General features: G+C 50.6%; 1 protein-coding gene across 4 annotated transcripts in view; it reads left to right on the top strand.

Annotated features, from left to right (window-relative positions):
* TAF15 (TATA-box binding protein associated factor 15) overlaps window positions 1–25,763 on the top strand; it is a 589,620-nt gene that overhangs the window by 493,664 nt on the left and 70,193 nt on the right. For 3 of the 4 annotated variants that reach the window (XM_078679623.1, XM_078679622.1, XM_078679624.1), the window contains one exon: window positions 23,442–23,541. The exons of the other annotated variant lie outside the window; for it this stretch is intronic. In XM_078679623.1, coding sequence (XP_078535749.1) covers window positions 23,442–23,541 — 100 coding nt within the window. The remainder of the gene's footprint in view (window positions 1–23,441; window positions 23,542–25,763) is intronic. 4 annotated transcript variants of the gene reach the window in all.

The following is a 25,763-nucleotide window of genomic DNA, read 5'->3' as shown; positions in this document are numbered from 1 at the left end:
CATGCTCATGGACATGCCCTTCGATGGCCGTTGCCTTTTTGGTGACAAAGCAGACAGTGCGCTTGAGCGTTTCAAGGACTCCAGGGGTATGGCCAAGTCCTTGGGCCTGTCTGGCCATCGCCAGCAGACTTCTGCTTTTCGTCCCTTCATGGCAAAGGAAGGGGCGCCCCACACGTTCGTCCAGCCACAGGCCGCAGAACCAACCTCAACGCGGTCGCGGATGTGGTAACCGCTGTGGCGGTGCGGGGGGTCAGAGGCCCGGTCAGTCCACATCCATCCCCTTAGCATCCTCCTCAAAGCATTCCTAGTCTGAGCTTTCAGGCCGATTCAATGCCAGTATGGGGCAGGGTTTGCCATCACCTACTCCACTGGCGTACCATCAATTCGGACAGGTGGGTGCTGCAAATCATCCGAAGGGGGCAACCCCTCCAGCCGTGCCACCGCAGTACCACCGCATGTCGGGTGATCACTTGCGAATTCTGCAGAAGGTAGTTAAGGCTTTCTTGGCCAAGGGTGCCATTGAGGGCGTTCCTGGGCCAGAAATAGGACGTGGTTGTTATTCCGACTACTTTCTGGTTCCCAAGAAGGGCAATGGGGGCCTGCGCCCTATCTTGAACCTCAGGAACGTCAACGCCTTCCTCCGGAAGGAGAAGTTCAAAATGCTGACTTTAGCTAATGTCCTGGCTGCCCTAGACCGGCGAGACTGGATGGTAGCTTTGGACTTGCAGGACGCTTATTTCCATATCCCCGTCCTGCCGGCCCACCGTCACTACCTGCGGTTCAAGGTAGGCCACGAGCACTTTCAGTTTACCGTGCTCACCTTCAGCCTCACCAGTGCCCCTCTGGTGTTCACGAAAGTGATGGCGGTGGTCGCAGCTCATCTGCACAGATTAGGGGTGTCAGTCTTCCCCTCTCTCGACGCTGGTTGTTGAAGGCGGGCTCGCCCCAGACTGTCGTCTCCCACCTCCAGACTGTCGTCTTCCACCTCCATACTACGGCCGATCTCCTGCACTCGCTGAGGTTCTCCATCAACGTGCCAAAGTCACACTTGAGTCCCTCTCAGAAGCTCCTCTTCATCGGAGCGGTTCTGGACTCGGCGTAGTTTCGGGTTTATCCTCCCAAGCAGCGGGTTCGGGATATTCAGGCTCTGATTCCGATCTTTCGGCCTTTATCCCGAGTTTCGGTCATGCTGACGCTGCGGCTCATGGGGTTGATGGCCTCCTGCATCCTGCTGGGTGGCGGATGCGGGCTCTGCAGTGAGACCTGAAATTCCAGTGGGCACAGCATCAGGGCAACCTGTCCGACCATGTCCTGATCTCAGAGGGCACTGCGAATCAGCTGCAGTGGTGGCTCACGGACCGCGATTGGGTCAGTGGCAGATCCCTCCCCCTTCCCCGACCGGAGCACACAGTGGTGACGGATGCGTCCCTCCTGGGATGGGGGGGCCACATGGGAAAGGCGGAGATCCGAGGCCTCTGGTCTCCGGCGAAGTCCAGGCTCCATATCAACCTTCTGGAGCTGCGGACGATCCGACTTACACTGAAGGCATTCCCTCCCTCTGTCCGGGGAAGTGTAGTGCAGGTGTTCACGGACAACACCACCGCGATGTGGTACTGCAACAAACAGGGCGGGTGGGGTCGTTCACCCTTTGTCAGGAGGCTCTACACCTCTGGACATGGCTGGAACACCAGGGCGTTCAACGCCTGGCAGATTTCCTGAACGCCAGGGTGGGCAAACTCAGCCGCCGGTGTATGATGGATCACGAATGGCGTCTGAACTCCGACTTGGCGCGAGGTGTCCTTCAGCAGTGGGGAGAGCCTTGGTTAGATCTATTCGCCACCGAAGAGAACGTGCAATGTCATCAGGTCTGCGTGTTGGAATTTCCAAGGCGGCGCTCGCTCGGTGACGCTTTTCGTTGCGAGTGGAGTTACGGTCTTTTGTACGCCTTTCCGCCTATACCACTTCTGCCCAGAGTGCTGAAGAAGATCAGGCGCAACCGGGCCCAAGTCATCCTTGTGGCTCCAGGCTGGGCACGAAGATACTGGTATCTCGAGCTACTCACTATGTCAGTCGATCCCCCGATTCGTCTGACTTTTCAGGAGGACCTTCTGTCGCAGCACCAGGGAACGGTCCTCCACCCGAACCTGTCCAGTCTCCACCTACATGTGAGGAGATTGAGCGGTGACAGTTGAGGCCATTTGACTTGCCTCCTGAAGTCTGTGATGTAATTCTGGCAGCCAGGCGTATGTACGGTATACGCCTGCGGGTGGAACAAATTTGTGGCAGGCTGTGGATCCACTTTCTGCCCCTCTCTGAGGTTCTCCTCTTTCTTCTCTCTCTTGCCCAGCAGGGCTCTGCTCTGGGCACTATCAAGGGCTGTCTCTCTGCCGTTTCTGCCTTCTTGAGGCTTCCTGATCAGCCTTCTCTTTTCAAGTCTCCTGTTCTTGAAAGGCATCATGCACATGTTCCCTCCTGTTCCTTTTGTGATGCCTCAGTGGGACTTGAACCTTGTTCTTACTTATCTTCATAATTGCCCTCTTCGTCTTCTGACTCTCAAAACTGTTTTCCTGGTTGCCATCACTTCTGCCAGAAGAGTGAGTGAGCTTCAGGCTCTTTCCTCTGAGCCTCCTTTCCTCTCCATCCATCCGGACAAGGTTATTCTGAGGACTCGTCCTTCTTTTCTGCCCAAGGTTGTTACTGCCTTTCACATCGGCCAGTCTATTTCCTTGCCCACCTTCTTTCTGCCTCCGCATCCTTCGTAAGAGGAAGAGAGGTTCCACCATCTGGACCCAAAACGTGCGCTCTCCTTTTACATCAACCGCACACAACAATTCCAGGTGGATGACCAACTCTTTGTTGGCTACGTGGGCGCTAAGAAGGAACGGGCGCTGGGTCGGGGAGTCCCTTTGCAGGACATTTGTCAGGCACCTACATGGGCCTCGCTGCACACGTTTGCCCAACACTAGTGCCTGGACAGTCAAGTCCGGAGGGATGGCTTTTTTGGACGTTCCATTCTCCAGGACTTCCTGATGTGATCTTGGTTCGCAGGCCCACCACCGGGGTTGGTATTGCTGGGGTATCTATTCTAAGGTAAGGAATCTAACTAACGTGTTTCTTTCAGATGAGCAAGTTACTTACCTTCGGTAACGATATATCTGTAAGAATCATTCATTAGTTAGATTCCTTACCGCCCCACCCATCCTCCCCGTTCTGCGAACCGATAACTAGGGTTAAGGTATCTCCCTTTGAGGGCCCTAGTTTCATGGCACCAGTGTTGGTTTCTTGCATGGCTATGCGTTCCTGGCGTGGAAAGCTATGTACAGAACGGACGTCAGCGCGCGTGGGCGGCGTCTAAGTACTCCAGCGACGTCATCCCGGCGATCACGACTCCGACGACGGACGCGGAGCCGCAGACGACGCCTACCGACGCGCAGGGGTACTGCTGATGAAAACTTTCTGGATCCCGTCTGACGCCCGAGGATATTCTAAGGTAAGGAATCTAACTAACTAATGTTTCTTACAGATATATCGTTACCGAAGGTAAGTAACTTGTTCGCCTGGTATCATTCACAGTACAGAATCTGATGTCTTCCCCTAGCAACTCAAAATGGCTGGACGAGTTGTTGCTGCAAGACCCCATGAAATAGTGCCACATCTGTATCTGGCTTTACATGTTGGAGTGCTTTCCAAATAGGATCACAATTGACTAGCATATCTAATATACAGTGTTGGATCTCTGGTCTGGAATAAGATGCTTAAATGACACAAGCGCTGTCGGATTTGTACTGGCTTCTGGTGAGTCAAAGGATTTTGTTTGAATCCTTATGTATAGTGTTCAAGGCACTTCATGGGCAGGGGCCTAAACCGCTCCAAGGCAGATTTAAATGGTATGAACCAGCACGCAATCTTCGCTCATCCTCTGCCAGTTTTGCTAGGGTTCCCAGGATAAAGAAAGCAACCCTGGGGGGAAGAGCGTTCGGCGTGACAGCTGCCCGCCTTTGGAACCGTCTTCCTTTGGAAATCAGGAGAACACAGGACCTAATGTTGTTCCGTAAGAGAGTCAAGACGTGGGTTTTCCCCAAAATATGACCCTCTGACCCAGCCATGTAATCCTTCATATCAGTTTTCTCTCCCAATATCTCAGCGCCAGGATTTCCGCAGGGTTCCAGTGCGCTCTACAAATGTTAAAAATAAATAAAATAAAATAAATAAAGTAACTCATGACATCCAGCAAGTTGTCGGAATCCACTATTAGCTAGATCCATGTAGCCATGAGAACCCTCTGTAATTGCCATCCCTAAGGTATGGTTTTTTTCGATGGAAATGTTGTGGCACTGTATCGAAGTCATCCTGCAGAAAGAAAACTGCTTTTTTTTCTTTGTGTCCTAGCATTTGACAATTAGTTGGAGTGGTCTGAAAGCAGGTCTGAATGGGTCTTCTGCATTAGATAGCTCATCTGGTTCAGTTTATAAGAGCTTAGCAGCTGGCTGAGGGAACACGCTACTTGGGGAGGTAAATTCTAACATTGACAGACTCCCTTAATGTCATTGCGAGTGCTTGCTTTCTTGCTTCAAGTTAATTGGTCTTCTAAGGAGAGATCTTTGGTGATAAAGTCGGCACTGAAGGTGAAGCAGGTTATGAGGGCTACAGTGCCTTGGTGGGAGGCAAGGAAGAGATGGCTCTGAAAGTTGTTTTAAAAAAAAAACATGTTTTGTTAGATTAAGAAAGTACCACGAGGGCAAAAGCACAACAAAATCCACATGGAGATACATTATCACGAAGTTACCAGACCTGGAAATATCAATGGGTACGATTTGTATGCATAACAAAAAACAATAACAATACACTCAAAACTGGGCACAGACTTTCCCACCCCTCCCACATTGGCAAGCAGATGTCAGTACCCCCGCACACCCGAATAGACAAAACAATACATTATACATTGTAGTCTGCAAACCTCCCATAGGACTACTATTACTGGGATTGTGATGATAGAGGAGGGAGATTGATGCCCCGGTAGGTGGCCCAACAACACCAAATGTTCCTATGTTTTTGGGTGCTACCCCTCGCTTGAAAAACCGCCATCTTTGCACCCATGCAATTATCTAGTTCTCATCGCAACTTCCCCATTGTCGACGGAGTGGTGCCCTTCCATAGTTGGGCAGTATCCCGTTTGGCGATTGTAAGGGCGAGAAAGAGAAGATGCTGCTTATATCGGTTCCTACCTATGTCTTCCGTACTATGAAGTAAAAACAGACGGGCATTGTGTGGGAGGTCCCATGACAAAACCTCTTTAAGACCGGTCGATACCCTATGCCAAAATGGATGTAGGGCCACACAGCTCCACACCGGTTTGGAGAAATGTCCCTTCCCCCCTGTCACATCATAAGCCCTGGGGGGGATGCCACAACTCCCATCCTCCAAAGACGTAGACGAGTATAATACATGCGGTGCACATATTTAAACTGTATAAAACAGTATCTGGATGCAACTGCGGCACCAGGGAGACTAGCTATCGCCTCCGCCCAGTCATCATCAGTCAAGTCTGGTATGTCATCCTGCCACGCCCTCCTTGTTTTTTGTAGGGCCGTGTTGGAGTGCAACGTCAGCGTCTGGTATATCTGTCTTATTTTGTGTGCCCGTAGATCCCCCATAAGAAGTCGGCCTTCCAACTAATGGAATTCCGGTATATTTGCAAGCGAAGGAGTCAAGGCATGACGCAGTTGGAGGTACCTATAGAACTGAGTTTTGTGGAGATGGAACTCTTCCTGTAGTCGCTGGAATGACTTAAGGACGCTGCCCCGCATAACATCCCCCAAGGTGGAAATACCAATCAGATTCCACTGACGGAACCCTTTCAGTGCAGCCACTTGATGCAGATAATTAGCGTGCCATAAGGGCATCACCTGCATCAGCCGCATGTGCCAACCCATTCGACGAACCGTGTATAGTCATCAATGGTTCGCACACCGCTAGCCCCTCCTCCGGATCGCCCCTCGGGACTCTGGTACTTGTAGTGCTTTAGTGGATCACCCAGGTGGGTGCAAGTCGGTACTTGTTGGACTGATGAATCTCTAGACCCGATACATGTCCCGGGTTTTAGGATATCGCCCGAGACATGTCTCGGGTTTCGGGATAACTTCCCTCATCAGTAGAGAAAGATCGTTAGGGGTGGAAGAGAAGGCCGCCACACAACCGTCAAAGGCCTCGATGCTAGAACCGGCACGCAGGTGCGTCGTCCAAGAGCCCGTCGGCCCAAAGCTCAAGGGAGCCGTATTGTGTTTAGTCATCAATGGTTCGCACACCGCTAGCCCCTCCTCCGGATCGCCCCTCGGGACTCTGGTACTTGTAGTGCTTTAGTGGATCACCCAGGTGGGTGCAAGTCGGTACTTGTTGGACTGGTGAATCTCTAGACCCGCCCGTCGGCCCAAAGCTCAAGGGAGCCGTATTGTGTTTAGTCATCAATGGTTCGCACACCGCTAGCCCCTCCTCCGGATCGCCCCTCGGGACTCTGGTACTTGTAGTGCTTTAGTGGATCACCCAGGTGGGTGCAAGTCGGTACTTGTTGGACTGATGAATCTCTAGACCCGATACATGTCCCGGGTTTTAGGATATCGCCCGAGACATGTCTCGGGTTTCGGGATAACTTCCCTCATCAGTAGAGAAAGATCGTTAGGGGTGGAAGAGAAGGCCGCCACACAACCGTCAAAGGCCTCGATGCCAGAACCGGCACGCAGGTGCGTCGTCCAAGAGCCCGTCGGCCCAAAGCTCAAGGGAGCCGTATTGTGTTTAGTCATCAATGGTTCGCACACTGCTGGCCCCTCCTCCGGATCGCCCCTCGGGATTCTGGTACTTGTAGTGCTTTAGTGGATCACCCAGGTGGGTGCAAGTCGGTACTTGTTGGACTGATGAATCTCTAGACCCGATACATGTCCCGGGTTTTAGGATATCGCCCGAGACATGTCTCGGGTTTCGGGATAACTTCCCTCATCAGTAGAGAAAGATCGTTAGGGGTGGAAGAGAAGGCCACCACACAACCGTCAAAGGCCTCGATGCCAGAACCGGCACGCAGGTGCGTCGTCCAAGAGCCCGTCGGCCCAAAGCTCAAGGGAGCCGTATTGTGTTTAGTCATCAATGGTTCGCACACCGCTAGCCCCTCTTCCAGATCGCCCCTCGGGACTCTGGTACTTGTAGTGCTTTAGTGGATCACCCAGGTGGGTGCAAGTCGGTACTTGTTGGACTGATGAATCTCTAGACCCGATACATGTCCCGGGTTTTAGGATATCGCCCGAGACATGTCTCGGGTTTCGGGATAACTTCCCTCATCAGTAGAGAAAGATCGTTAGGGGTGGAAGAGAAGGCCGCCACACAACCGTCAAAGGCCTCGATGCCAGAACCGGCACGCAGGTGCGTCGTCCAAGAGCCCGTCGGCCCAAAGCTCAAGGGAGCCGTATTGTGTTTAGTCATCAATGGTTCGCACACCGCTAGCCCCTCCTCCGGATCGCCCCTCGGGACTCTGGTACTTGTAGTGCTTTAGTGGATCACCCAGGTGGGTGCAAGTCGGTACTTGTTGGACTGATGAATCTCTAGACCCGATACATGTCCCGGGTTTTAGGATATCGCCCGAGACATGTCTCGGGTTTCGGGATAACTTCCCTCATCAGTAGAGAAAGATCGTTAGGGGTGGAAGAGAAGGCCGCCACACAACCGTCAAAGGCCTCGATGCCAGAACCGGCACGCAGGTGCGTCGTCCAAGAGCCCGTCGGCCCAAAGCTCAAGGGAGCCGTATTGTGTTTAGTCATCAATGGTTCGCACACCGCTAGCCCCTCCTCCGGATCGCCCCTCGGGACTCTGGTACTTGTAGTGCTTTAGTGGATCACCCACGACGAACCGTGTACCTCCACAGCCAGATCTTTGTTCGACTGGTGTGTGACAAAAAGTCAAGGCTTTGTACACTGTAAAGGAGCTGCAGGAGGAGAGTCCTCCCCATGGCCAGTGCTCAAGTGCGAACGTCTGGTCCGTAGGTGAATCACACCACCAGTTCTTAATGATTAACAGATGAGCCGCAACATAGTAGGAGTATACATCCGAAGCCACGATACCGCCGCAGTAGGTGGATTGCATGCAGGTCTGAAGTGCCACTTGAATTGTCCCTCCCCCCAATAAAAATGTATTGTGTAAGATGTTAATTTGTGCAAACCACGCCCGCAGTATGTGGTACGGGAAATTCTGAAGACCCAGGTGAGAGAGGCTATTTAAAAAATTGCCGACTGTCCGTATAACGAAAGCGGTAGGGATGACCAGACAGCTGTCTCATCATGGAGATTGGCGAGGAGCGGGTTTATATTGCGTGGCCACGAAATCTGCGGACAGGGGGACACATATAATCCCAGATATTGAAACCCTTTTGTAGCATGTTTTAACTGGGATGCCCCGGTGCCTCTACCGTGATGGCCACATACTGGGAACAGCACTGATTTAGCGGGGTCAGTATGAAGCCCAGAGTTCTGGCTGAAAACCTGGCAGGATCTGCAAAATACGTGGGCCTAAAATCCAGGCGTCGGTCATAAAAAACAGGACATCGTCTGCGTAGAGCGCAATGCGGTCTGGTTGTGAACGTGGCCAGTCAAAGCTTCTGAGCACCCGATCCCCACGAGCCCATACCGCCAGGGGCTCTACAGCCAAGGCAAGGAGGAGAGAGGATAGGGGGCAGCCTTGACGTGTGCCTCGGCTAATGGGAAAGAAAGGGGAACGATGGCCAGCTTTACGTACAGAGGCCATAGGTTTGGTATAGTCAAGTCAAGTCAAGTCATAAAATTTGTATAGCGCACTACATACCCAGAGGGTTTCAAGGCGCTTAGGAAGGGGAGGAGGATTATTTGTCAAATATCCACGTTTTAAGCTGCTTTCTGAACGCTAGGTGGTTCTGGGTGAGGCGAAGGTAGGCGGGGAGTGAGTTCCATGTTTTAGCAGCCAGGTATGAAAAGGATCTGCCACCCATGGTGGTCTTGTTGATGCGAGGTACAGTGGCGAGGGCTTGGTTGGAAGAACGTAGTTGGCGGGAGGGGTTGTAGAAGGACAGTCGAGAGTTGAGGCAATCTGGTCCGATGTCGTAGAGTGATTTGTGTGCGTGGGTGAGCAGTCGGAAAGTGATCCTCTTATTGACGGGTAGCCAGTGGAGGTCTTTAAGGTGACCAGAGATGTGTTCGTTGCGTGGGATGTCTAATATGAGCCTGGCTGAGGCGTTTTGGATTCGTTGGAGTTTCTTTTGGAGTTTAGCGGTGGTACCTGCGTAGAGGGTGTTTCCGTAGTCCAGTCGGCTCGTGACCAGGGCGTGGGTGACTGTTTTCCTTGTTTCGGAGGGGATCCAGCGAAATGTTTTTCTGAGCATGCGAAGAATGTTGAAGCAGGAAGAGGATACGGCGTTGACTTGTCTGTTCATTGAGAGTGAAGAATCCAGGATGACGCCAAGGTTCCGTGCGTGGTCTGTCGGGATGGGTGCTTTTCCGAGGGCTTCCGGCCACCAGGAGTCGTCCCAAGCAGAGGGGGATGTGCCTAGGATGAGGACTTCTGTTTTGTCTGAGTTCAGTTTCAGACGGCTTTGTTTCATCCATTCGGCAACTTCTTTCATTCCTTCGTGTAGGTTAGTTTTGGCGATGCTGGGGTCATTGGTGAGAGAAAGGATCAGTTGAGTGTCATCCGCGTAAGAGATGATGTTGAGGTTGTGTTGGCGTGCGATGGTCGCGAGGGGGCTCATGTATACGTTGAAGAGGGTGGGACTGAGTGAGGATCCTTGAGGTACGCCGCAGATGACTTCAGAGGTCTCGGACTTGAATGGAGGAAGGCGGACTCTCTGGGTTCTTCCGGTGAGGAACGAGGTGATCCATTCAAGTGCTTTTCCTTGGATTCCGATGTTATTGAGGCGTTGTAGAAGGGTGCTGTGGCAGACTGTATCGAATGCTGCAGAGAGGTCGAGGAGGATGAGGGCGACTGTGTCTCCATTGTCCAATAGAGTTCGAATGTCGTCTGTTGCTGCGATGAGGGCGGTCTCAGTGCTGTGTTTTGCTCGGAAGCCAGATTGTGAGGGGTCGAGGGATTTGTTGGCTTCGAGGAAGGCGGCGAGCTGGTTGTTGACGGCTTTCTCGATGACTTTGGCCGGGAATGGAAGAAGCGAGATGGGGCGGTAATTTTTGAGTTCGGTGGGGTCCGCTGTTGGTTTTTTCAGGAGGGCGGTGAGTTCAGCGTGTTTCCAGTCTTCTGGGAAGGTAGCGGAGTTGAAGGAGCAGTTGATGACGTCTCGGAGGTGCGGTGCTATGAAGGAGTCTGCTTTGTTGAAGATGTGGTGAGGGCATGGGTCTGTGGGGGATCCTGAGTGGATGGAATTCATCAGGCGGATGGTGTCTTCAGTGGAGATTGGGTTCCAGGCGTTAAGGGTGTTTACAGGGGAAAGATGGTCAGCGGATGTTAGGGTGGGTTGGTTTACGGGTTGGTTGTCAAAGCTGTTGTGGATGTCTGCAATCTTGTTGTGGAAAAAAGAGGCTAGGGAGTCGCAGAGGGTTTGAGAGGGGGTGATGTCGTTGGAGTTGGCCGAGGGATTGGAAAATTCCTTGATGATGTTGAAAAGTTCCTTGCTGTTGTGGGCGTTGTTGTCAAGTCGGTCCTTGAATGCTGTTTTTTTGGCTTTTCGGATCAGTTGGTGGTGAGTGCGGGTGGCGCTTTTGAAGGCGTCCTTGGTGCTGGTGGTTGGGTCTTTTTTCCAGGCCTTTTCAAGGGAGCGGCAGAGTTTCTTGGACTTCTTGAGATCATCGTTGAACCATGAGGCTTTCTTGCTGCCAGGTTTGCTTTGACGTTTTTTCAGTGGAGCTAAGGTGTCGGCGGTGTTGGATAACCATAGGGTGAGGTTGGCGGCGGCTTCGTTGGCGTTAGAAGAGAGGGCTGGGGAGTTTCGAAGGAGCGATGCGGAGATTTGGTCCGTGGTGATTTTGTTCCAGTTTCTTTGCAGGATAGGTTGGGAGTGGTTGATGGTTTTCGGCTTGTTGTAGGTGAAGTGAACGCAGCTGTGGTCGGTCCATAGGAGATCCGTAGTGTGGCTGAAGGAGACATGATTGCTGGAGGTGAAGATGGGGTCGAGTGTGTGACCTGCGATGTGGGTGGGGGAAGTGACTAGTTGTTTAAGTCCGAGGTTGGCGAGGTTGTCCAGGAGGGTGGCGGTGTTGCGGTCGTTGTTCTTTTCAAGGTGAAAGTTGAGGTCTCCCAGCAGGATGTAATCTTTGGAGGGGAGCGCGTGTGGAGAGATGAAGTCCGTGATGTCTTCACTGAATTTTGCGCGGGGTCCTGGTGGCCTGTAGAGGAGGGTGCCTCTGAGTGTTGTTTTGGGGTCGATGTGGATCTGGAAGTGAAGGTGTTCGGAGTTGGCGAGGTTGGCGTCAGAGCTGGTTGAGATGCGGATAGATTTCTTATGGACGATAGCGATTCCTCCTCCTGTGTGGCTGGTACGGTCTTTGCGGGTGATCTTATATTCTTCAGGGATGGCAATGGTGATGTCTGGTGCGGAGGAAGCATTCATCCATGTTTCCGTAAGGAAGGCGACGTCTGGAGAGATGGTGTCTAGTAGGTTCCATAGGTCGATGGCGTGCCTGTGCACCGATCGGGTGTTGAGAAGGATGCATTGTATGTGGTTGGGGTCGGGAATCTGTGGAGTGGTCGTAGCGGAGATGTTGTCGGTGCAGCTGAATTTGCAGGAGTAGCAGGAGAGAGGGCCATGGGTGTGTCCAGGAGCGGCTTGGACGCAGTTGGGGGCGCGATCCGGGTTAAGGGCTAGGAGGGTGGTGGCATCGTAGGTAATGCGGGAGGATTGGGCAGCGCGAGAGGCAAGGGGTCTGGCGCTGGGCGCGGTCGAGGCGCGGACGGGCGTAGACGGGCTTACCTTTGGCGCACCTTCGGCGTGGCCGGAGCGCGTGGACGCTGCGCGTGGGACCATTGGCCATAAGTGGATGGTGGAGGGGGCGGAGCGTGGGAGGGTCAGCTGGGAGGCGGGGTCTGGGAGGAGACACGGGGAAAATACAAACAATCTTAAATGGCCGGCCGGGGATAAAACGAAACTGGGGCACAGCCGGAATTACACTCACTCAATACAGATACTAAGTTCCCAAAAAGACGCTTCTGCCACAGTTACATCAGCCGCTATGAGCAGTGAAATATAATTAAACAATGCGAGGATAGACGATGGCAGGCGCTCAGCCTTAAAGCGTTAATTAATACAAGCAGTGCGCACGCAAAACGATACCAATTGCTGTTCAATCAGCTATGCGCTGTGACAGGGCGGCAGGCAGCAGGTATCAGGGCAGACAATGCAGGCAGCGAGGAGGAGGCTTTCGATTTTGCGAGAGGAACGCTGTGGGAGCGACCGTAATGGAGGGAATCCAGACGGTCACAGGGAAAGAGAGGACGGGCGAGTGTAGTGGAACAGTGTGTGGGAGGGTCAGCTGGGAGGCGGGGTCTGGGAGGAGACACGGGGAAAATACAAACAATCTTAAATGGCCGGCCGGGGATAAAACGAAACTGGGGCACAGCCGGAATTACACTCACTCAATACAGATACTAAGTTCCCAAAAAGACGCTTCTGCCACAGTTACATCAGCCGCTATGAGCAGTGAAATATAATTAAACAATGCGAGGATAGACGATGGCAGGCGCTCAGCCTTAAAGCGTTAATTAATACAAGCAGTGCGCACGCAAAACGATACCAATTGCTGTTCAATCAGCTATGCGCTGTGACAGGGCGGCAGGCAGCAGGTATCAGGGCAGACAATGCAGGCAGCGAGGAGGAGGCTTTCGATTTTGCGAGAGGAACGCTGTGGGAGCGACCGTAATGGAGGGAATCCAGACGGTCACAGGGAAAGAGAGGACGGGCGAGTGTAGTGGAACAGTGTGTGGGAGGGTCAGCTGGGAGGCGGGGTCTGGGAGGAGACACGGGGAAAATACAAACAATCTTAAATGGCCGGCCGGGGATAAAACGAAACTGGGGCACAGCCGGAATTACACTCACTCAATACAGTAAAGGAGGCGCACTTAAACTAGAAAATGTGGGCCGAAACTAATTGCTTCTAGGAGTTGGAAAATTTTCTCCCAGATAAGGGGGTCAAATGCCTTATCTATATCTGCTAGTAGTAAGGCCGCGGGGCGTCCCAGCTCCGGATCCAAAGCCATAGCATTGTGAACCCGGCGAATGTTATGTTGGGTGGCCCGATGCGGCATGAAGCCATATTGGATTCAAAGTTTATTAAGGAGATAGGACGGTATGAGGACAGATCCTCTGGTGGATGGCCGGGCTTCAAAAAGAGGACCATTTCGGCCTGATGCCAGTCCCAAGGCAGTAGTTGCTGCTCAAGGGCCTCATAAATCGTACCCAATAAATGCGGACCCAGGGCGGTTATATGGGAGCGAAGGAACTCCATAGGGAACCCATTAGGACCCAAAGCACGACCTCTTGTTCCCTACGGGTATACAGTGCAGAATTCCTCCACCACCTCCGCGGGGACTGTACGCAGGACACCATCAGCACCTCGGATGGTGGGGTCCGTGGCTGGGCCCTGACTTAGTTCACATAGACTATGTAGCATTTTACTCGATTTATCCCCCCACTGGTATATTCGATACTGGGACGCCAACCAGATGTCCTTCGCCTCCTCTGTCAAATGATGGTGCAGCTGCTGCTGCGCCAGGGATAAGTTCCTCCGAAGGGCCCGGGTGGGCTCCAGCGAGCACCTCGCTTCCAGGGAAGGCTCTGAGAGTTTTAAGAGTTTTTTTGTGCACCGTACCAGTTTGCTTATAGGAGGTAGAAGTCCATTTGTCTGCATAAGAAGCCTTTCTTTTGTGCTTTAAAGGATTTTGTGCTCTTATGTGCCTTCTTTTCCAGCGCCGGAGGAGCAATTATGGTACTCATCCCTAAAACAGGCTGTATCCTGGGTTCTATATTTTGATTCTTACTCGATCTGTCGGCGGCCTTCGATACCATCTCACACGCTATCCTTCTGCAAAGGCTGAAATCCTGCAGCATCTCAGGCACTGCGTTTGAATGGATAAAGTCCTTCCTCGCCAATCGCAGACCAGCAGTGACCCTGGGAACTTTTCTTTCTGTGGAACGGCACATCACGACAGGAGTGCCACAGGGCTCGTCACTAAGGCCGTTGTTATTCAACATTTATATGACCCCACTCATCTTTTTGATCTCATCATTTGTGATCGAAGTTACTTCTTACGCTGATGATACCAAAGTGATTCTCTCACTGGACAACAGTTCCACTAACGCCAAACTCAATTTTAAACATTGCCTATCCGATGTCATCCAGTGGATGAAGGATAATCACCTCAGATGCAACACTGACAAAATAGAGATTTTGCCAGTAGGAAAAGATGTCCCATTCCGGCCACATGAGTGGTGGCCAGAGGGTACGACACCCCCACCTGACACGGTGAAGGTAGCCAAAAATGTAGATTTACATTTTGATACTGCTCTATCCTTTCTTTCACATGTAATGCAAGTAGCAGGGATTTACTTCAGCCTCATTAAATCTCTGAAAAAATTATTTGATTTAATCCTCGTGCGTTTGGATGATTGCAACACCCTCCTGGCAGGAGCAAAAAAATCAACCTTGAAAAGACTCCAAGTGGTCCAACACACGGTAGCGTTCTTAGTGCTAAAGCTGCCTCGTAGGTCCTCAGCATCGGCAGGTTTGAAAGGCCTTCATTGGCTCCCACTCCACAAGAGAATACTTTTTAAAATCCTTTTAATCACTTTCAGAGCTTCGCTCAATCTAGGACCTAAGTACCTCTCGGAGCGATTTACTCCCTTCATCACATCGAGAACCCTCAGGTCCTCATCAGCCAACCTCCTTAAATCACCTACTTTAGATGTAAAACCAAAGTAGAAAAAACAGTGGCCATTCTGGGAACCAAGGCATGGAACAAGTTGCCAACCCATCTGAGACTGCTAGAAAATGAAACCCAAATTCAGGAAATTGCTGAAAACATGGATATTTAGTTACACAGACTAACTATGCCTGTCCCTCATCTAGTCTCCCAGGGAACCACCACTCGCCTCCAACCAGCTCCAGGATGCTCCTTTCGGAGTGGCAGTTAATGTTTTATTAATAACCTCATTACAGGTTGAGGAGCCTACCCTCCCGGTTGTTGAGTATTTGCAGTACATTTTGTGCAAATATTTGGCTGTAAACACACATTTCATGAGGGCCATCTGTGTAGAACCTTATTTTACCACACGTCTCACAGACCTTAAAAAGCTACCTCTCTTAGTTGTTTCTTCATGGTTCCAGAACTAAACCAGGTCAGTGGGTACTAGTGGACTGACACACACAAAACCCAAGGGAAGGTTCTTCAAGATTAAGGTAGTAATCTGAAGAAAAACAGAATTATCCAAAGGTTGAGCAAAGCTCTGGGATTCCATTTCCACTCAACAGGTTTGCAGTTTGGGTCTGTTTCAATGAGGGGAATGCACATCTAAATTCCCACTGGTATAAAGCCTTTTCAGGTAGGTTATACTCACACAGCTTGTGAGGAAATGGAGTGTATTATATGATTTGGTTGTCTGACCTCACTGTGTAATATATTTACCAACCTCTTTAGCTCCAGTACGTTTAATCTGTAAAACTCACAGCATGTTAAGCATTTAATCTAAAAGAGACAAATAGTTATGGATTCCTCACCTTAGAATTACCCCAGGCGTCAGACTGGATCCAGAGAAATTTTTCCTCAGCAGTACCTCTGCGTGTCGATAGGCAGCGTTGTTCGCCTCCCCGTTCGTTGTTGGGGACTTGGTCGCCAGAATGATGACACAGTATCTACTTAGATGCCGCCCACACGCACTGATGTCAGTTCTTGCTTTTTCTGCGCCAGCCAGCGCACACCTTGAGAGAGCAGTACCTCGCGTCACTTTTTGCGACTATTGGCGCCACCATTTTTTGAGGCGATCAACCCCAGCTGCATGGAGGGATGTCACGCCGGACCGGCTTCAAGGATTGCGACTCCTGTCGACAATTGATGTCAGTCACGGACCCGCACCTTGTGTGCCTTTGGTACCTGGAGCGCGACCACAAGTCATACTCCGACTGCCGGGCCATGAACCCAAAGCTTCTCGAGTCCCGGCAGTCGGCTCCGCGCAGTTCAAGGTCCCGGTCGAGAGGGAGGTCGCGTGACAGGTCATGGAGCCACCAGCATCAATCGCCATCGAAGTCTTCGGGTAAGTCGAAGCACAAGAAGAAGGCGAAGAAGCATCGTCACTCTTTACGTTCTCCTCGTCCGTCGGCCGATGCGGGAAGCAGAAGGTAGTCGTCCGGCTCTGCCAGCAGAGCCTGTTGGGTTGATTCAGGCCTTCCCGGGAGCCTGAGGGACCCCTGCCCAGCTTTAAAGCTTTTACAAAGCCTTGCATTTCCATCTTTGGGCAGCCCAACTCCGCCGGTGCGCCCTCGGGCCCTCCAGACGCGGTTGGGTGCTCTAGGCCTTTGATGTCGGCCACTTCAGGACCGGCGCTGCAGGGCACCCAAGGATCCAGGCCTGGATCCTGATTGATGCCGGTCGACCTTGAGACACCTCCTCTGGTGCCGAATCCAGTGACGACCCCACCGCCGCATCAGACGTAGGTTGTGTCCACAGCCTGTGTCGACCCCGGCCTCCCCCTCGATGAGGACACGTAGCCGAACCGACATCACCCGACGTCCGGACCGGTGCCAACCACTACTTTTGTACCCCTGTTCTCTCCTGATGTTTCCTACGCCCCCCTGAGTGGCTAACAGGAGAGAGTGAGGAGGACTGGAAGGGGTCTGTGGACCCTCTTGCCGACCAGTTGGAGGAACCAGACTGGAGAGTGGAGTTGGGTGAGGCCAGTGGTCTGGATACCTCCCCAGACATTGGCATGCTATCTCCCCCTGCCGTGGCTATGGAGGAGGGTGCATCCTAGGCAGTGGTGTTGCGTAGGGCAGCCAAGGCCTTAAACCTAGAGCTTCCTACCGTGGCGGTCAGGACTAACCTCCTGACAGAGGTGCTTCAGCCCGCAGCGGTCTCTTCAGAGCACTTGTTGCCTTTCAATGACGGCCTTATGGATATCCTTTTGGGCACTTGATCCAAACCCAACACAGGGGCTTCTGAGGTCAGTATGATTGCCCAAGGCCACCTCCCGGCCCCAGGCGACCCCATTTTCCTCTCTTCCCATCCTAACCCTGAGAGCTTGGTAGTCCAAGCCTCAACATCCCTAACGCACCACCTGATAGGGAATCCAACTAACTGGACCACCTTGGGAAGATGATGTTTTCTTCCTCTAGCTTGGGACTGCGGTCGGTGAACACCGCATGTTTACTGGGCCGTTACTCCCATTCTGTTTGGGACACGGTTGTGCAGGTGCTGCCACATTGCCCGGAGGAGGCACGTGCCGTACTTTCCCATGCTGTTACCAAAGGGAGCAACGCAGCGAAGTTCACCAGCCTATGTGGGCTGGACACCACCGACTCACTGGGCAGGACAATTTCCACGTCAGTAGCACTAAGACACTGCGCCTGGTTGAGGTCAACTGACTTTTCGGGGGATGTCCAGGCAACGCTTTTTAACATGCCCTTTGATGTCAGTCGCCTGTTGGCAGACAACGCGCTCGAGCGCTTTAAGGATTTTAGGGCTACGGCCAGATCCTTAGGCCTCGCTTTCACCTCTCTTCCAGCACAGTCTGCCTTTCGTTCCTTTCGTGGCTACGGAAGGGGTGCCCCACCACGTTCCTCCCAGAGCCACAGGCCTGCGCAAGCTGTCCAGCCTCTGCGTGACCGGGGACGTGGATCCCACCGCCTTGGGAGCCAGCAAGCAGGCCTGTCCACCAAAGCCCACTCTGCGGCGCCCTCCTAGTCTGACCTTTCAGGCCCATCAATCCCAAGTGGGCGGCAGGATTCCCAGTCACCTCCCCCAATGGCTCAACATCACTTCTGACTGGTGGGTTTTGCAGATAGTCCGAAGGGGCTACTCCTTCTCCTTCGAGACTTCCCCTCCATCCATTCCACCTCAATTCCATAGCATGTCGGAGGATCACCTGACCTTCTCCAACAGGGAGTTTCGGTTCCCCTGGCCAAGGGAGCAATCGAGTGCCTTCCTGCCCCAGAAGTCGGTCGTGGTTGTTATTCCCACTACTTTGTGGTGCCAAGAAGGACAAGGGCCTGTGTCCTATCTTAGATCTCAGGGACATCAACCACTTCCTCCGGAAAGAGAAGTTCAAGTTGTTGACACTGGTTCAGGTCCTGTCTGCTCCCAACCCTGCAGACTGGATGGTAGTGTTGGACTTGCAGGATGCTTATTTTCACATCCCCGTCCTGCCTGCCCATCGGCGTTACCTGTGGTTCATGGTAGGCCACGAGCATTTTCAGTTTACCGTGCTCTCCTTTGGCCTTACCAGCGCCCCTCGGGTGTTTAAGAAAGTGATGGCACTGGTCGCAGCTCATCTGCGCAGATCAGGGGTTCCAGTCTTCCCCTATCTCGACGACAGGCTGTTGAAGGCGAGCACTCCCTAGGCTGTCGTCGCCCACCTCCAGACTACGGCGACCTCCTGCCTTCGCTGTGGTTCACCATCAATGTGCCGAAGTCACACCGGATTCACTCTCAGAAGCTTCTTTTCATCGGAGCAGTTCTGGACACAGTGCGGCTTCGAGCTTATCCTCCCGACAGCGAGTCCGGGATATTCGGGCTATGATTCCGATCTTTCAGCCTCTATTCTGGGTTTCAGTAAGAATGACCCTGAGGCCACTGGCCCTCATGGCCTCTTGCATCTTGCTGGTGGACTATGCCAGGTGTCATTTGCGGGCTCTGCAGTGGGAACTGAAGGTCCAGTGGGCACAGCATCAGAGAAATCTTTCTGATTGCGTCCAGATCTCGGAGGGCACTGCATGCCAATTGCAGTGGTGGCTAACGAACTGGGATTGGGTCGACTCCAGATCCCTCTCTCTTCCCCAACCAGAGTGCACAGTGGTGATAGATGCATCACTGCTGGGGTAGGGCAGCCACTTAGGAGAGGCGGAGTTCAGAGGCCTCTGGTCTCCGGCAGAATCCAGGCTCCATATAAACTTCTGGAGCTTCGGGCGATTTGTCTTGCACTGAAGGCATTCCTTCCCTCTGTTCGGGGAAGAGTGGTGCAGGTGTTCACGGACAACACCACCACCATGTGGTACTGCAACAAACCGGGCAAGTGGGGTCGTGGAACCTATGTCAAGAGGCTCTCCGTCTTTGGACATTGCTTGAACAACAGGGCATATCCCTGGTGGTTCAACACCTGGTAGGTTCTCTGAACGCCAGGGCGGACAAACTCAGCCACAGGTGCATAATGGATCACGAATGGCGTCTTCACCGGAGGTGGTGCAAGGTCTCTTTCAGCCGTGGGGAGTCTTGGTTAGATCTATGTGCCACCGAAGAGGACATGCAATGTCAGCAGTTCTGCGCGTTGGAATTTCCAAGGCAGCACTCACTAGGCCACGCTATCGTCGCGAGTGGAGTTCCGGTCTTCTATACGCCTTTCCGCCTATACCACTTCTGCCCAGAGTGCTGAAGAAGATCAAGCGCGACCGGGCCCAAGTCATTCTTGTGGCCCCCGGATCGGGCACAAAGAGTCTGGTATCCCTGACTCTTACACATGGCCATTGATCTTCCGATCAGACTGCCTCTTTGGTAGGATCTTCTGTCGCAGCAGGAGGGGACGGTCCTCCGCCCGAACCTGTGCCGCCTCCACCTTCTTGTACGGAGATTGAGCGCTGACAGTTGACAGCTTTCGACCTTCTTCCCGAAGTCTGTAACGTTATCTTAGCAGCCAGGCGTCCCTCCACCTAAACGGTATACGCTTGTAGATGGAACAAGTTTGTGGCATGGTGCGCAGCAAAGGCTGTGGATCCCGTTTCTGCCCCCCTTTCAGATGTTCTCCTCTTCATTCTTTCTTTGGTCCAGCAGGGCTCTGCTCTGGGCACTCTCAAAGGCTATCTTTCGGCCATTTTGGCCTACCTTCGGCTGCCTGACCAGCCTTCTCTCTTAGTCCTCTATTGTAAATTGCTTCCTTAAGGGCATTACTCACTTGTTTCCTCCAACTCCTTTCGTGATGCCCCGGTGGGCTTGAACCTGGTTCTTACTTATCTTATGTGTGCTCCTTTCGAGCCGCTCTATAACTGTTCTTTCAGACTCTTGACCCTTAAAACTGCCTTTCCGGTTGCCATTACCTCTGCTTGCAGGGTGAGTGAGCTCAAAGCCCTTTCTTCAAAACCTCCTTTCCTGGCTGTTCATCCGGACAAAGTTGTCCTCCGTACTAGGCCTTCTTTCCTTCCCAAAGTGGTTGCCTCTTTCCATTTAGACCAGACAATCACTTTGCCCACCTTCTTTCCGCCTCTGCATCCTTCTAAAGAGGAAGAGAGGCTCTCCTACGTAAGCGACACAGATTAGTTATGGATTCCTCACCGCCCCACCCATCCTCCCCGTTCTGCGAACTGACTTCTAAGGTAAGGGACTCTTTTTCAAGTCCCTAGTTTTCGTGCACCAGTGGTCAGTGTCTTGCATGGCACTGCGCTTCTGGCGTGGAATGTTGAGTAAAGAACTGACATCAGCAGTGGGGGCGGCGTCTCAGTAGATACCGCAACGTCGTTCCGGCGACCACAATGCCAACGGCGAACGCGGAGTTGACCGACGCCACCTATCGACGCGCAGAGGCACTGCTGAGGAAAAAAAATCTCCGGGTCCAGTCTGACGCCTGAGGGTAATTCTGAGGTGAGGAATCCATAAGTAATCTGTCTCTTACAGCTATATCGTTACGGAAGGTAAGTAACTTATTCAACAGCACCAAAACAATTGAAGAAAAAATTTACATGACACTCAAGAAATCTGACACCAATTTATAAAAATAGACTGTATTTTATAGAATTTAGAAAGTAGAATGAAAAAAATCCACCGGAGGGCTCCAGAGGTATAGATTTTACAGGCAATAATCAAAGCAATTTCACTCAACCATGAATAAGCTTGGGAACGCTAATGAATTAGACACTTAGAAATATTTTAAAGGGAAACTTTGCTAAGTGCCGATGCGGTCAGTTAGAAGTACTTGGGGTGACCAAGTCCGGCAGGGAGCCAGTCGGAGAGACCAACAAAGTCAACAGCAGTTACCTTCACAGGAGAAGCAGGCCTTCAACAGTTCTAGGCTCTATATCTGCATAGCAATGGATTCCTATGGCGTGGTCCTGATTCAAGGGATGAAAGATACTGAAGAAGCTCTAAGGATGCTGTGGATGTGACATGATCGGGGTCTTCCTGAAGGGATTCCTTGATCCACAAAGGTGATAAGGGATCCTGGCTGCAGGGTTGATGTCATACAAAGCCATCTCCGGTGTGGCCGAAGTCCAGCCACCAATGGACAACCAGTCGCCATTTGTCTCAGTCACAGGCCAACCCATCCTGGAGTGATAACTTTCCTACTGAGGGTCCTAGCAACTCTCCCGTAGAAATCCTGGGATCAGCTAACCCTAGTGCAACTCTCTATGCCGGGTCTTGGCGCTCAGTGCTGTACAGCGGTGGTGGTATCAGCTTTAAGATTTTGGTCTACTATCTTGCCCCAGCAGGCTTCTTCAGCTGTTGTGCCCCTGTTTGGAAAACAGGAAGCCAGTCAGCTGGCACTTGAAGTTCTGTTGGCTTGACCGGGCTCTGGGATGGCTTCTCACTGAGTAAGACATGGCAGACAGTCCCTCTCTTTGCTAGCCACCAGGTGCAGCAGGTGTAGTCCTCATCGGTGCAGCCTCTTCGCTATTTCCTCAGGACAGCAGGGCTGCTTTTCTTTGATCCTTTTTCTGAGTCGGTCGAGATCTGAAGTTTGGGTGCCCTCTTTATGCTCGGAAAGTGCCCTCAAGGTAGGATGCAGTTGGTAGCCAATAGGCTGTCAGGTGCCCTCCCATCTGGTGATCAATGTCTGTGAAGTGTGGTATTTTGCTATCCCAGGATGCACCATTCTGCCCACTCCCAAGATGCCAAGACTCTACTCCTGGTGTACTGACCTCACTAGCTCCCCCCTGGGGGTGTGGCTACGTGCCCCTGGGGAAACCTGTTTGGCAACTGGTTCCTCCTCTTTGCCTACCTTGTCAGCCTGTCTACCTCAACCATAGGGCACCCATCCCCCCTGGTGCTACACATTTGCCCTTCAAAGGCTGCTGCACCTTTGAATTCTGACTTTTGGGGCTAACACCCAATTGGCTTTCTGCAGTAGGGAGGTGACACCTTGCTGGCCTGCAGTCCCTCATTGTTCTGCTTCCTGAGAGTCGTTAACTCTTCTATCCAGGAGCGCAGAAGCTGTCTCATGTTGCAGGCTTGATGTGTGCCATGGGAGGCACAGGAGTTTTAAAGGCAACAAGGTAACAGCTTTGCTAGAGCTGCACACTGGTACAAGTTACATTAATTTTGACTTGCAGTACAAGTGAGGATTAACGTAACAAGTTTTTTAGTAACTTGGAGTACCCACTTTGGTCACACCGTTCATTAGTTAACACAGCGGAGAGGTCAAGTGTGTACCAATGTACTCACCAATTGGGCAACCAAGTCTTTCTACAGTAAAAACAGTTGTTTTGTGTATTTTACTGTTAGGACATGTAAAGTATATATCCTGCCTGTGTCATATGTTGCACCCTGCCTTTAAGGCTCGGTAGGCCTGCCTAATGGGTAACTTAACACACATGTCCAGGGCAAGTAGTAGCTTTGCCATTGCTTTCAATGGCAAAGTTAGGCTAGCAATGCACGACTGCTCTACCAGTGTTTAGTGACTGACTGAGGACTTGTTTTATGTGAGGAACTTCCAGGGTGGCATAATTAGTGCTGCAAGCTCATGAGCGGCCCTCTAACTTACCTGCCCTTAGTAACAGCGTACCATTTACTAGGGAGTTGCAGGTAAGTTATCCATTTCCAATTGGGTATAGCCAATTTGACATACACTTTAAGATCAGGGCACTGGCAATGATGTGTGTTTAGCAGGCCTCGGTGCTCTCACAAAGTCGAAAAACCAGCAACAAGAGTTGAAAAACTTGAGGGTGACCATACAAAAAGAGGCATTTCCTTACACTTCTGTTTTAAACTTGCTGTGAGACTCCCACCTTTATGATTGGGAATGAATCAAGCACATGAATGCATCTTTGAAAGATCCAGTTCTAGAGAGCATGTTATTGGTTTAGTGATGGAGTTACCATTGATAAATGGTCACAAAAGTCTTGTTGACCAAATATACTTTTGAAAACTGTATATCTTTTGTTTAATGATGTGACTATGGATGTATGTTTTTGTTTGTTTTACTGAACAGCTCGCCTGTGGCTTTAATTATTAGTGTCCTGTTGGTTTTTTTATTATTATTTTTTTAACGTTTTTAATTGTTTTGTCTTTTTGTATTACAGATCGTGGGAGGGGAGGATATGGAGGAGATAGAGGCTTCAGGGGTCGTGGTGGCAGAGGTGGCGACCGAGGAGGTGGATATGGAGGTAAAATGGGTGGAAGGTGAGTGTGATGTTTAGTCATTCTTTTGCATTTATAAACTGATCTGTCATAAGTTGTTCCTTGTCTTCCAGCATTGGATCTTTCCCTTATTTACATATGTCAACTGTTCCCTATTGTTAGGCTGGGGTTCCTTTGGTTGTGATGTTAAATTAGCAGATTTTTGTTTCTATTTACCATACTAGCATGTATGTTTTACCCATCTTTTTGTTAGCTGATAGGTGGATCCCAAGGTGAATAGAGGTGAACTCAATTTCCTCTTTAGACTTCATAGCTCAAATGTTGTACCACACATCAAGTAAAAAGGGAATTGTCATAGACATCTTTTCTTTTAACTTCAGAACTTGATTTACTGCCACTTTTGATGAAACTGAAGCTTTAACCTACTATAGTACATATAGGAACATTTTTAGACCTTGTTGTCCCTGGAGACCATTTATTTTCTTTTTCTTCAGAAGCTGACCCTCTATTCTAGTATCTGGGCAGTAGGTCCAGGAAGAAAACTAAACCTCTTCTGAAGACCATAGGACCTTCATTGATTGTTATAAACATTAGAATAATTCCACATTGCATGTGTTGTCCCCAGAATACTTCATATCGAATACATGTCCATTAAATAATGTTCACAGGGTGCTATTGGCCATATGAGGAGCAACACCCTTGAGAAGCCTATCTAAGGGAGATTTGTCCAAACTGCAGACTAATGTATAGTTTGAAGATGCTATTTCCAAACTGCATTGGATCATCTGAAATATTAAAAATGGTGTAACATAGAGGGAAAATATTGATAGTCTTATATCGTAAAGTTGTGAAAACTGTCTGTCTGCAAGTCTTCAGGAGCTTCTTCTATGCATGATCCCCTGTACTGGTCGTTGCCTCTCAGAATCAGTCATTTTTTTTTACAGTCAGAAATAGAGAAAAGATGATTGACACTGTGATAACAAGCTTTGGATGTCCAAAATAACTTAACCAGGGAAATGTGTGGGAATTTTATGACTTCAGTGAAGATTCCTACAATGCAAAATCATAACTACAAGTAAGTAACCATTTTTCGTCATTGTAGGATCCTCATCAATAGTCATACATTTTGGAGTAGCAAGCTTGGAGCAATTTTCCAAATGCTTCTCTTGGCCTTATGAAGCAGGAAACTAAGATCATTATTAGTTCATTACTATCAAGACAGACTCTTCACAGTAGTCTGACTGACTTTACTGTCACTTTCTTTGTCTGAATCTAGGCAGTAGTGTCTATTGAATGTGTGCGCTGACCTCCAGTGGCAGCTTGCCACACATCTGCTAATGCAACATTTCTGAGTCAAACTGTTGTGGCTGCTTTTCCTCCAGTTGAATATACTGTCGGTCTACCCGAGAAAGAGTTCTCAACTAATGTGCAGCATTAAAAAAAACATGCTACAGTCAATCTAGAAATACACTGTTTGGATGTGGCTAAACCTTAACAAATGTGTAAATAAATAATAAATATTTGGATTTTCTAAGAGTGTTTTTTTTTAACAGCAGTAACGGACTGGTCTGCTGGCTCTGACATTGAGTACACAAGGTGGTGATGGTTTTCCTAGAGGAGGAAACCAGTTCTTTAGACCTTTTTCACTACAGGAACCTTGAAAAGGGACATTTGAGTTGGTGCCTTCTTTTAAGCCATGATTGCAGCAAGATGGACCTTATTAAATGAAATTACAATTTTAACTGTGTTAAGGGCAAGGTGTATGAAAGGATAGACATCCTTTTGACATGAAATTGGATCATGTCTGTTATTTTGGTCCCATCTGCTGTACCTATTCCATTTCATTGCGTAGCATGTTCTTGTTGATTTGGTGTTTTGTTTTCTTTAAAATTTCCATGTAAGCAGCTGGTATATTTAAATGGCTATACTGTCTGACTTCTGGAGTTGTGCTCCAACATTCAACAATGTTACATTCAAATGTTGGATTCTCACCCGAAGTCTGGTGAGAAGGTTAGATTTGTATGGCAACCTCCTATACGATCTGACTGACCTCTGCAGTAGGTCCTGGTAATTCTAACTGCAGATTCCCACCTTGTGATTTTCCCCCAAGGGCCAGAATGAATCTTGGGAATTTTGATCCCAAACACGATTTCTGTGTCGTGTGACTGTTGCATGAAGAGGAACCAAAAGGCCATCTTCGACCTCCAAACTAAACTTGCCGTCCCAGAATTCCGGCGGAAATAAAAAAAAAGGCCCAGTCTCTA

Source organism: Lissotriton helveticus, chromosome 3_1 (genome assembly GCF_964261635.1).
Source record: "Lissotriton helveticus chromosome 3_1, aLisHel1.1, whole genome shotgun sequence".
Lineage (NCBI taxonomy): Eukaryota > Metazoa > Chordata > Amphibia > Caudata > Salamandridae > Lissotriton > Lissotriton helveticus.
This window is presented reverse-complemented; position numbering and strand designations above follow the sequence as displayed.